This window comes from Chiloscyllium punctatum, chromosome 8 (genome assembly GCF_047496795.1).
Source record: "Chiloscyllium punctatum isolate Juve2018m chromosome 8, sChiPun1.3, whole genome shotgun sequence".
In the NCBI taxonomy this organism is placed as follows: Eukaryota; Metazoa; Chordata; class Chondrichthyes; order Orectolobiformes; family Hemiscylliidae; genus Chiloscyllium; species Chiloscyllium punctatum.
Window position 1 is genome coordinate 94,436,402 of NC_092746.1, and position 12,899 is coordinate 94,449,300.

Here is a 12,899-nt window from a genome sequence, read left to right on the forward strand (position 1 = left end):
TTCATATTGCAATGAATTTGGTAGGCTACAGCATCGAGTATTTATGATATGGTATAAATTTTATTTAAACTCTTTTTTTTACATTTTCAGGTGATATTAGGTTACTGCAACTTTTGACTGAAATTTATATGTCTGCCCTGCAATCATATTTTTGTTTTGTCCTGCTTTCTCTTCTGTTGTTTTCTCAAGCATTACCTAACCAACAATACCATGAGGAGGAAGAATATTTTACTGTCATTCCCTTTGACAACTATTGCAGTCAAGTGCAAGAGTCAAGCTAACAGGCATTGAAAACTGCCCACTCGTGTACAAACAAAGGAAACCAGACCATTTTCCTATCCACTCAGGTCCTACTGCACCCTAACATTCTAATTGTTACGGAGTCTTCTGTTTTGCCACAGTGTAATCCACAAGAACAAAATGGTGATTTTTTTTGTGGTAGCCATGTCCTGTTGCAGGACAGAGACTAATATATTCTGACTGGGAAGGTAAAATGACAGTAATTCTTCTTAATGCATAAATGTTCATCATTTTGGAAACGTGGCAAATGTGGCACAAGGCTCTTGAAATGCGATTTTTACATATTTTTAAAATGAAGGGACTCCCATTTACAGTTGAGATGAGGAGGTTGTTAGGTTTTGGAATTCTTTATTACAAGGAATAGTGGAGGATGAGTCAATGAAAATGTTCAAAGTTGACTTTGATTGTTGATTGACAAGTGAAACAAGTATTATCGAATAGACACGAAGTGGAGTTAAGGCCACAAGTAGATGATTTTCTTATTGGATATTGAAGCAGACATGAGGGGATGAATGATTTGTCCCTGCTACTATTTCTTATGTTCTTACTACTTACTCCCCTTTACTTCATGCAGATTAAGAGATGCTGAGACCAGATGAGGAGTGAGTGAATAATATGTTGGATGTTGTAGGTTACAGAGCTGGGCTGAGAGGTGGCAAATGGATTTTATTGCAGAAAAGTGTGAGATGATTCACTTGGAAGGAGTAACAGGAATGCAGAGTACTGGGCTAATGGTCAGATTCTTGGTAGTGTAGATGTGCAGAAGGATTTTGGTGTCCAGGTACACAGATCCTTGAAACTTGCCACCCAGATTGATAGCGTAGTTAAGAATTCATACGGTGTGTTAGGTTTTATTGGGAGAGGGATTGAGTTTCAGAACCATGAGATCATGCTAAAGCAGTACAAAGCTCTGGTGCGGCCACACTTGGATTATTGCGTACCGTTCTGGTCACAGCATTATAGGAAGGATGTGGAAGTTTTGGAAAGGGTTCAGAGGAGATTTACTAGGATGTTGCCTGGTATGGAGGGAAGGTCTTACGAGGAAAGGCTGAGGGACTTGGGACTGTTTTCTTTAAAGAGAAGCTTGAGAGGTGACTTAATTGAGACATATAAGATTATCAGAGGGTTAGACAGGGTGGACAGTGAGAGCCTTTTACCTCGGATAGCGATGGTTAGCATGAGGGAACATAGCTTTAAATTCAGGAGTGATAGATGTAGGACAGATGTGAGAGGTAGTTCCTTCACTCAGAGAATTGTAGGGGCGTGGAATGCACTGCCTGCAACAGTAGTAGAGTCACCAACTTTAAGAGCATTTAAATGGTCATTGGACAGGCATATGGACAAGAATGGAATAGTGCAGGTTAGATGGGCTTCAGATTGGTTTCACTGGTCGGCGCAATATCGAGGGCCGAAGGGCCTAATGTAATGTTCTATGTTCCATGTGCGTTCTTTATTGTAAAAGCACTTGAGATGTATAAAAGCTCTTGAGATGGCATGTTGGCTCAGTGATTAGCACTGCTACCTCACAGTGCCAGAGAGATATGGGTTCGATTCCACTCTTGAGTGACTGTCTGTGTGGGGTTTGCACATTCTCCCCACGTCTGCATAGATTTTCTCCCACAGTCCAAAGCTGTGCAGGGTAGGTGGATTGGCCATGCTAAATTGCCTGTAATATCATGGGATGAGCAGGCCAGGTGGATTAGAAATGGGAAGTGCAGGGTTACAGAGATTGGGTGGGGTATTCTTTGGAGGGACAGTGTGGACTTGATGGACCAAATGGTCTGCTTTTGCACTGTAGGGATTCTATGCTTATTTTACTGGCAGCAATGATAGCACGTATTAGAACTCAGTGTCTTGCTTGTAAAAGACATATTCATGTCTAAAGCTGTGATCTCAGTCTACTCGCCTTTGGTTTGGAGCTGCCAGGATTTGTTACCAACTTCCAGTCTGATCCATTTGTGCTGTAGCCGAGCTTGAACTTCCGCATGAACACCTTATTGTCCCTCAGCTTGACTCCCTGAATGATCAAGCTGCGCACCTCTTTCTCCACTCCTAGGTCGATCTCTAACCATTCGTTATTGTATGAAGGGAGGCTCGGTTTTAATGCCCAGCCTGCTCTGCTGGTGAGAAGCCGTGCATGTTCAGGACCCCAATATCGATCCATGGAGGATGAGCCTGTAATCTGGCTATCAGAGATGAGTCCTGATACCATTCCTAACATTCCAGAGCAGGGATAATCTGCAAGACAAAATTAATCAGTCATCAGAGAGGAATAAGGTAACAATTTATTATGAAGATATATCTAAGTACAAGGCTTGTGGAGTATGAAAAATTATGACAAAAATTAATATCAATCTTACCTATTAACAAGTAGAGGAATGACCAATGCAGTTGGAAAGTTCTGTGACACATCCTACCTGTTGAATGCTAACTATTAATCTCATTGAATCACACAACTGCCCAAATATTATGCCCAATAGAGGCTATTCAGCCTATCATGCCCACACTGGCTCTATGATCCAGTCCGCTCTATTACATAATGCCAATCTCCTGTCTTTCCCCATATCCCTGCACACCATTACTACCCAAAAAAAAAATCTAATGCCGTCTTGAATGCCTGAATTGAACCTGCCTCCATCATATTTCCCAGCAGTGCATTTTATAGATTAACAACTTGCTGTGTGAAAACATTTTTCTTGACATCAGTGCTGCTTTCTTTGCACATCAGTTTAAATTTATGCCCTTTTGTTTTTGGTTCTTTTATAAACAGAAACAGCTTCACCCTATCTCCTCTGTTCAGCCTGCTCCAATGTAATGGTGAGTAAGAAACACTCACAGCAAATAGGTTGTTTTGATTTTCTTAAAGGCATCTCATCCTTCATTCAATTTTGCTGCATGGCTAATTTATTTGATTTAAGTGACTGCTTCTTGCTTATCCATTAACCAATTCACAGCACGTCTCATTTATTCTGGCATGCTGCTTAAGGTGCTCTTTTGTTACTTTTTGAGAATGAGTAGGGTCCAATAACAATAAATATAATACCCTCCTCACTCCTTACCATTCAAGGCCCCAAACAGGTGAAGCTGCCATTTACATGTATTTCTGTCAACTTAGTCTATTGCATTCACTCATCACAAGAGGGACTTGGTTACACTGGGGAGACCAAATGCAGACTGTGACCCCTTTGCGGAATATGTCCAGTCCATTGGCGAGCATGACCTGAGCATCTGGTTGCTTGCCATTTAAATTCTCTCTCTCAATTTTCTACCCTTGGCCTGCTGCAGTGAAACGTAATATAAGCTTGAGTAATGCCTCCTCATCTTCCAATTAGACATTTTGCATAGCCTTCTGGACATAACATTGAGTTCAATAATTTAAGGCAGTGAATCCTGTCCCCCAAATTGAAGATTTATTTTGTCACATGGAGATCTTAATTTTGTTTGTCATGCTTTTGCTTTCAGATAGAGTTTTCAATTATTCACACACACTAATGTTTTGTTTTTCTGCAACTACCATTACCACTTCCTTTGGCAATTTGTTTCACCACATTTATATCATTTAAAATCTCTCAGCCTTTAACCTGTCCCAAGCCTTTGCTTCTCTTTCTCTTGCCCTGCACAACAGCATTAAAAATATGATCAGATGAGTTAGAGTAGGCCACTTGGGACCCTCAAGTGGGACCCTCCACCATTCAATAAGATCATGGTCGACCTGACCATTAAACATTTCTAGCTCTGATTAAATTTCCATGCCCCTCACATTCAAACTGGTCACATTATTATCTTCCTTCAGTTTTTAAAAAGACTCATAATAATAACTCTGCTTCTCTCTTCACAGATGCAGTCAGACTTGCTGAGCATTTTCTGCATTTTCTGTTTGTATTCCAATGACAACATTGTTAAGAGACACCTTAATATCTGGAGCTGTTTAAATGATTGATTACATTGGAGCTTTGTAATATTAATGGTAATTCATTATGTGTCAATTATATCTAAGGCTTTTTGTAGGTATTTTTAGAATTACATAGAGTTTTATCAGAAACTCACATAATATTATGAGCTGTTCTGCTAATTAACGAGGTCTGTCACAAACAGGCTGCACTAAAGGGCGACCATTGATCATATCTCAGATATGAAAATGAGAGTTATTGTTACATGCAGGGCTTCAGTGAAGCCCTGTCTGAGCTCTTTGTTAGAACAGTATTCTTTGCAAGTTTTACATCAGTGCAAATGATCTAAAAGGTGGGGGTTATGATTTAATGAATACTGGACTCGGCAAAATATGGTCTTTTTCCATTCAATGTTTGACATTCGGAACAATATCAGTTGGGTGGAGTAAGAACACCTGGCCTTCCACTCAGGGGAAGTCCAGCCACATTCAGCTGATAGCCATCTGATTGGCTAGTAACTCTGTAGGCTGGGAAGACCCTGGTACTGGGAGTGGTAGCCACTGCTGGAACCACAAGCCCTAAGGCACAGTGTAAATGCTGGTAGATGCGGGCTCTTGGAGCATGGACAGGAAGGGAAGCGTTAGCAGCAAGTGGTTAGTGGTTAGGGAAAGTATAGGTCATGACGATAAATCTAGATAGAGAGACAGAGTACCTGGTGGATGGTTGAAATAGAGGGCAATGTTAAAGGTATTTTTCTGACTGAGGCCCTGATCTGCCAGACTCACCCACCATCTCTGAAATGTTGCATTGCATCCTGCCGTGAAGTGCTCATTAAGTGGCTAATAGCCAGTAGTTTGGGTAATAGCTGTGCATTCACATTGTTTCAGGTACATTATTACAACAAGAACATTTACCATTGGGTAGGAAGTTACCAGGCCCAAAAGGTGATAGCTAATTCTCAAGATTCCAACATATCTTCTTTTTTATTCACTCATGGAGCGTGGGTGTCACTGGCTGGGCCAGCATTTATTACCAATCCCTAGTTGCCTTTGAGAAGGTGAGCTCCCTTCTTGAACTGCTGTAGTCCCTATGCTGTGCATAGACCCATTATGCTGTTTGAATAGAATAGAATATGGTCACTTGTACTCCAGTATGGAAGTACAGTAGTACAGTGAAAAGATTTTACGATAGCTGTTTTTTAATGGTGCCAAATTAGATACAAGTATCTAGGTACAAATCTAACAGGGTAAAAAAAAGTTAAAAATCACACAACAACAGATTATGGTCCAACAGGTTTATTTGGAAGCACACTAGCTTTCAGAGTGCTGCTCCTTCATCAGGTGGTTGTGGAGACTAAGACCATGAGACACAGAATTTATAGCAAAAGATTACAATGTCATGCAACTGAAATGATATATTAGACAAACCTCGATTTTTGTTAAGTCTTTCATCTTTTAGAATGGGTTGCAGGTTTTGGTTGATTAATATGTAAATTCCAGAGCATCTTTTAAGTCACCTTCTCGAGAAACCTTAAGTTTTCTCAAGAAGGCAACAGTCCTGCATCACTCCAGCCTCCAGACCCGTCCACACCAGCACTCAGCAGTAACAAGTCACACTGTACCAGGATTTGCTTCACCTCATGCTACTCCAGATCTCAGGATTCCCCATGTGCCGCTCCAGGACTCAGGATTCTCCTGCTGCTGTTGCTTCGGAATTTTGGCTTGCTTGTCAATCTGGGACTCAGGATTCTCCTGCTGCAGTCGCTTGGGGATTTCAGCCTGTCCATCACTCCAGAACTCGGGATTCCCCCTGCTGCCATCATTCAGGGGACTTGGCCATTCTGCTGTCCGTCACTCCGGGAACTCGGGATTCCCCCTGCTGCCGTCATTCGGGGACTTGGCCATTCTGCTGTCCGTCACTCCAGGAACTCGGGATTCCCCCTGCTGCCGTCATTCGGGGATTTGGCCATTCTGCTGTCCGTCACTCCAGGAACTCGGGATTCCCCCTGCTGCCGTCATTCGGGGACTTGGCCATTCTGCTATCCGTCACTCCAGGAACTCAGTCTGCGACTCGGCCTGTGCTTGCCCTGCTGCCACTGCATGAAATGGCCCACGCTCTCAGCTCCCACCCAGTCTCCAGGCCTGTCTTGTCTCCCTTGACTCCTTTCTCCTGGTAGGGGTAGTTAGAAGTTGCCGGGGGTGGGGGTGGGGGGGGATGCTGCACAAAACATATTAGAAAGAGGAGAAAAAAAAGAAAAAAAGAGGAAAGGGAACTGGTGAGCACAGGAGCTCCGGCTGGAGCTTTTTCCCCTGCCGCCATATTATAAAGAGGGAACAGGTTTCAGGATTTTGAGCCAACACACTGAGAAATTGGTGATATATTTCCAAGTCAGGATGTTGTGGCCTGGACAGGAGCTGGTAGGTGGTGGTGTTCCCATAGATCTGCTTCCCTTAGCTTTCTAGATGGAAGTGGTCGTGGGTTCTCTCTTGTTTAGATTCTCTCTTGTTGGTGATGATCATTACCTTGCACTTGTGTTATGAAACTCAGTTGCCACTTGTCAGCTCAAGCCTAACTGTTACAGCATTTGAATATGGACTGCTTTCAGTACCCGAGGAGTCGGGCATGGTGGTGAATATTGTGGAACCATCGGCGAACATCCCCACTTCTGACTTTACAACGGAGAGTGGGTCATTGATGAAGTAGCTGAAGATGGTTGTGCCCTGGACACCACCCTGAGGAACTCCAGCTGAGATATCCTACAGCTGAGATCATGGATGCCCAACAACCACAATCATCCTCCTACCGTGGGGAAAAGACCTTGGCTGTTCACTCTCCCCAAGACCCTCATGATCGTATAAACTTCTATAAAGTCACCCCTCAGCCTCCAACGCTCCAGGGAGATAGCAACATCCTTGTACATCTTTTCTGAACCCTTTTAGTTTTCACAACATCTTTCCTCTAGCAGGGAGACCAGAATCGAACACAGTATTCCAAAAGTGGCCTCAGCATTAGAGTGGTGCTGGAAAAGCACAGCAGTTCAGGCAGCATCCTCGGATGCTGCCTGAACCGCTGTGCTTTTCCAGCACCACTCTAATCCAGAATCTGGTTTCCAGCATCTGCAGTTATTGTCTTTACCCAAAAGTGGCCTCACCAATGTTCCTGTTGAGCCTGACCAAATCTTTTAGGAAGAGAAATCTGCTAACATCATCTACTCTGACCTCCATGTGAGTCCAGCTCCACATCTCTGTGGCTGATTCTAAAATGCCGTCTGAAATGGTCTCAGAAACCAGCTCATCACCACCTTCTCAACGGCAACTAATGGTGGACATTACAATCTGGCCTTGTCAGTGACACTCACATCTAGAACATAGAAAAATACAGCGCAGTACAGGCCCTTTGGCCCTCGATATTGCGCCGATCCAAGCCCACCTAACCTAAACTAGCCCACTATCCTCCATATGTCATTCCAATGCCCGTTTAAATGCCCATAAAGAGGGAGAGTCCACCACTGCTACTGGCAGGGCATTTCATGAACTCATGACTCGCTGAGTAAAGAGTCTACCCGTAACATCTGTCCTATACCTACCACCCCTTAATTTAAAGCTATTCCCCCTCGTAATAGCTGACTCCATACGTGGAGAAAGGTTCTCATGGTCAACCCAATCTAAACCCCTAATCATCTTGTACACCTCTATTAAGTCACCCCTAAACCTTCTTTTCTCCAATGAGAACAGCCCCAAGTGCCTCAGCCTTTCCCCATACGATCTTCCTACCATACCAGGCAACATCCTGGTAAACCTCCTCTGCACCCGTTCCAGTGCCTCCACATCCTTCCTATAATATGGCGACCAAAACTGCACACAATACTCCAGATGCGGCCGCACCAGAGTCTTATACAACTGCAACATGACCTCAGGACTCCGGAACTCAATTCCTCTACGAATAAAAGCCAGTACGCCATATGCCTTTTTCACAGCACTATTTACCTGGGTGGCAACTTTCAGAAGTCTGTGTACATGGACACCAAGATCCCTCTGCTCATCCACACTACCAAGTATCCGACCATTAGCCCAGTACCCCATTTTCTTGTTATTCTTACCAAAGTGAATCACTTCACACTTACCTACATTGAACTCCATTTGCCACCTTTCTGCCCAGTTCTGCAGCTTATCTATATCCCGCTGTAACCTGACACATCCTTCCTCACTGTCAACAATTCCACCGACTTTCATATCATCCACAAACTTGCTCACCCAACCTTCTAGCCCCTCCTCCAGGCCATTTATAAAAATGACAAACAGCAATGGTCCCAAAACAGATCCTTGCGGAACACCGCTAGTAACTGCACTCCAAGATGAACCTTTACCATCAACTACTACCCTCTGTCTTCTTCCAGCCAGCCAATTCCTAATCCAAACCTCCAACTCACCCTCAATGCCATACCTCCGTATTTTTTGCAGTAGCCTACCAATGGGAACCTTATCAAATGCCTTACTAAAATCCATATACACCACACCTACCCCTTTAGCCTCATCCACCTCCTTAGTCACCTTCTCAAAGAATTCAATGAGGTTTGTGAGGCACGACCTGCCCTTCACAAAACCATGCTGACTATCCTTGATCGCATTATTCCTATCCAGATATTCATAAATCCTATCCCTTACAATTCTCTCTAAGACTTTGCCCACAACAGAAGTGAGACTCACTGGCTATCGTTACTAGGGTTATCCCTACTCCCCTTCTTGAACAAGGGAACCACATTTTCTATCCTCCCGTCTTCTGGCACTATTCCTGTAGACAACAAGGACATAAAAATCAAGGCCAATGGCTCTGCAATCTCCTCCCTTGCTTCCCAGAGAATCCTAGGATGAATGCCATCAGGCCCAGGGGACTTATCTATTTTCATCCTTTCCAGAATTTCCAACACCTCTTCCCTACATACCTCAAAGCCATCCATTCTAATTAATTGTGACTCAATATTCACATCGGCAACAATGTCCTGTTCCTGAGTGAATACTGACAAAAAGTATTCATTCAGTGTCTCCCCAATCTCTTCAGCCTCCACACGCAACTTCCCACTCCTATCCTTGACTGGACCTATTCCTACTCTTGTCATTATTTTATTCCTGACAAACCTATAGAAAGCCTTTCGGTTTTCCATAATCCTACAGACCAAGGACTTTTCATGTCCCCTCCTTGCTGCTCTTAGCTCTCTCTTTAGATCTTTCCTGGCTACCTTATAACTCTCAATCGCCCCAATTGAACCTTCACGCCTCATCTTTACATAGGCCGCCCTCTTCCCTTTAACAAGGGATTCCAATTCCTTATTAAACCACGGCTCCCTCACACGACCCTTTCCTCCCTGCCTGACAGGTACCAACCCTTTCCTCCCTGCCTGACAGGTACATCTTAAGGATGAATGTATTTTTCTTCATTTGTCAGTAACTTGTTTCTGGGATTTCTAAACATGGTGAACAATGTGTCTTCCTTCAGTAGATATTTAACTGCTGAAGAATGATGTTACAGAAAAGATGACTGGTGCTGTAGAAAATAGTTACTTCTTTGTAAGTAGAGTTTATGGTTTGTCTGAGTGAACAAACCATTAATAATAGTTAGATTTCTCAGAAGTTGATTCTTTACCTGAAATCTTGCATCCATATAGTTCGAACCGAAGTGCAACACCACCCTCCCATGTCTGTGGCCTTACGCGAACATATCGTGTCAAGATTGTCTGAGGAAACTGCCTTAAAGCAATGTCTTTGGGATTGGTGTTACCTTGGAATATCTGCAAACACAAAAGAAAAGATCACATATCAGGCAAGTTGCTTATTCTTCATTTTTGTTTTGCTCCGCCCATGGTGACTCATGTTAAGGATAGGGCTCTAAGGGCACTGCTTTCAGCACTCAGCAACCTCGGCTGTCGAGCAATATTTCAGTCCAACTTGTTCCCACCCAATAGTCATACTTGCCAGTATAGGTAGTTCTGTGATAATGTGTGTTCCAGCAATGTAATTTGGCTATAACATCACTGAAGAACTAGGGAATGATATTTTAGAGAACGCTTACTTCCATTAGCAATAGTGCGGTTCCAGCAGGGAATGGTTCGTGCACTTCATTCTGCACATGCACCAATGTTCTTGTTGTTCTGCACGTGCACTGATGTCAGCTGCAAACAGAGCAGCTTTCTGTGAGAGGTACTATACAGACAGCAGCTTTATACATTTTTTAAATTTACTGTGTTAAATTTACTTTTGTGTCATTAATAAATATGATTTCAACCTTCATTCAGGCTGCGCTACTCTTTGTGTTCGACCTTTGGATGATGTTTGAGCAATCAGGAGTGATATTTGTTGCTGGTCTGCCCCAATCCCACCTTTCCCATAGGCCCCATTATTCATATGAAGCGACTTTCTATTCAGTGAGGTTTTGCTGGAACGCACGACAGCTTTATAGGAGAACAGCCTGTAAGAGTCATGTGATTATAACCAGGAACAAGTAATGCTGTACACCCCAAGATAACAATTGTTCTTTGCTGATGAAATCAGGATGAGTTTAATTTTGGACAGATCAGGTATAGAATGACAGGATGAGCTGGAGTGGCTGGTTTGCCTACTCCTGCTCCTAATTCTTGAGTTTTGATATGTTTACATTTAGCTAAAGCGCTCAGATCTCAGCAAGCAATACTTACTGATGCCTAATTTTTAATGAGTCAGAAAATGTCGGAGTGCTACTCCCAAGACTCTTATTCTGTGTAGACAAATATTACTAGAAATTGAAATAAGGAACTGGATCCCAACTGCAAATGTAAAATTCTTTCCAAATCAACCCGACTTTGTGAGAATCATGATATTTTTAACTTGAGGCGTTAAACAGCAACAAAGTTTAGTAACGTAGAACTCAAATATTGTTAAAAACATAGAAAGCCTTTTATCTTCTTTTCATCAGGCCAAACATAAGAATGCCAAATCTCAAATGATCATAACAACTTATACCAAAAGAGAAAAGGAGTGCCAATTGGTTGGCAACTAGACTGATTGATTGAAGCATTGCCATAGAGAAAGCATCAGAAACCATCAGCTTCTAATGCTTCTGTGTAATTACCAAGATGGTGGAATAAATCTGATACTCTTTATCAAAATAGCCTCATTGGATCTTTTATGTCGACCGGAGAAAGTAAACAGAGTCTTGGATTAACACCTCATCCAAAAGATGGCATCATTGACAGAGCACCTCCCCTACACTGGAGTGACAGCCTCAATCTTTGTGGTCAAGTCTCTGGCATTGAACTTGGAACCTTAAGTGCAACCAATTGAAGGTCAGCTGACACTTCACTGTATCTTAAATTAATCAAATTTAAGAGACGGGGAACAAAAAGAAGGGAGAAAACTCAATGAAAGGAAAAATTTAGAGAACATTTTAATTTTAATTTGCTGCAAGGATTAATAATTACTACCTTTACTGTGAAGTGGTGATTATGATAGACATTCCCAAAGTTGCTCAACCAGGCCCTTCCATGCCCCATAGAACTCTGATAATTTCAACATTTCACTTCTAATGCAGCTCAAAATGCAATTTAACATCATGGATTGAGACCTATTGAAGTCTACCCTGGGGCAAATAGATCTTTTTTGTTTGAGGTAGTTAACAGTCAGCAGTAAAAATCAGATCTTTATCTGTCACTGCTAAAATGTATTTTGAATTTTAGCCTTCAGAAGGAAGAATGGTGTTTAAGGCTAAAGAGTTGCTTTGTACAATCAGCGTTGAGGATTCTCAGCATTTTCCATGTCTTTAGTGTGTTGTTGAAATGTGATTACTTCAGGATATATTGTCCACTATCTTGAAGCTTTATCAGCTGTAGCGGAACTCAAATCCCAGGTTGGATAAGGATCTCTATTTATAGTTAACAGTGTTCCTGCAGAGACGTGCACAAGATTCCAGCCGGTCAATGGTTTACTTTTACTTCTCTGTACAGCTGTTTATGATACTGGAGTAGTGAGGTTTTGCATTAATTCCACAGAATGTTAGCAGTCACGTCAACAGTGTGCAAAACTTTTTTTCCATTATAAGTTAGTCCAAATAATCATTTGTCTTTTCTTGATAAGGAAACATTTCAATTGATGAAGTAATTAAATATAATATTAAAATGCGTCATTTGAAATTAATTTGAATAGTTTTTTTTCACTTTGTAGGATGGTAATGGCAGAGGGGAAGGTACTTGACTCAGTATACACAACTTACATAAAAATGTTTACAATCACTATTTTTTTACACTAATTTACACCATACGTTTCTAGATTCCCCTGGTTTGGCAGACCTGCAATACACCACTGTGTCGCAATTTCTCAACTTTATGAAATTCTGTTTTAGCCTCCTCACAATGGAACCTGTAATAATCAGAATCATGACATTGACATTCCACACGCACATTGATGCCGCTAGGATTATTCTGGACCTAATTTTCAATTCTAACCCTCGTTTGAGTTATGATGACAATACTCATAACATATCAACAAGAATAAAGAAATAAAATTGATTTTCTCAATTCTGAGCAACCGCAAAAAGTCCAAACATTGAAGTAATGTCAAAAGAATTAATAAGTGAGCAACCCAGGGGACTACATTGTTTCACTGTCAACCACAGACCCATGCAATTGAAATGGTATATGAGAGCTATGATACTGCTCCTCAATAATTATGGAATATAATCTTT

The 12,899-nt window shown here is 42.0% G+C and overlaps 1 protein-coding gene across 2 annotated transcripts in view; it reads right to left on the reverse strand.

Annotated features, from left to right (window-relative positions):
• nrp1a (neuropilin 1a) overlaps positions 1–12,899 on the reverse strand; it is a 187,016-nt gene that overhangs the window by 44,761 nt on the left and 129,356 nt on the right. For both annotated transcript variants that reach the window (XM_072576110.1, XM_072576111.1), the window contains 2 exons: positions 9,831–9,975; positions 2,207–2,538 (listed from right to left, as the gene is read on the reverse strand). In XM_072576110.1, the coding sequence (XP_072432211.1) occupies positions 2,207–2,538; positions 9,831–9,975 (477 nt within the window). The remainder of the gene's footprint in view (positions 1–2,206; positions 2,539–9,830; positions 9,976–12,899) is intronic.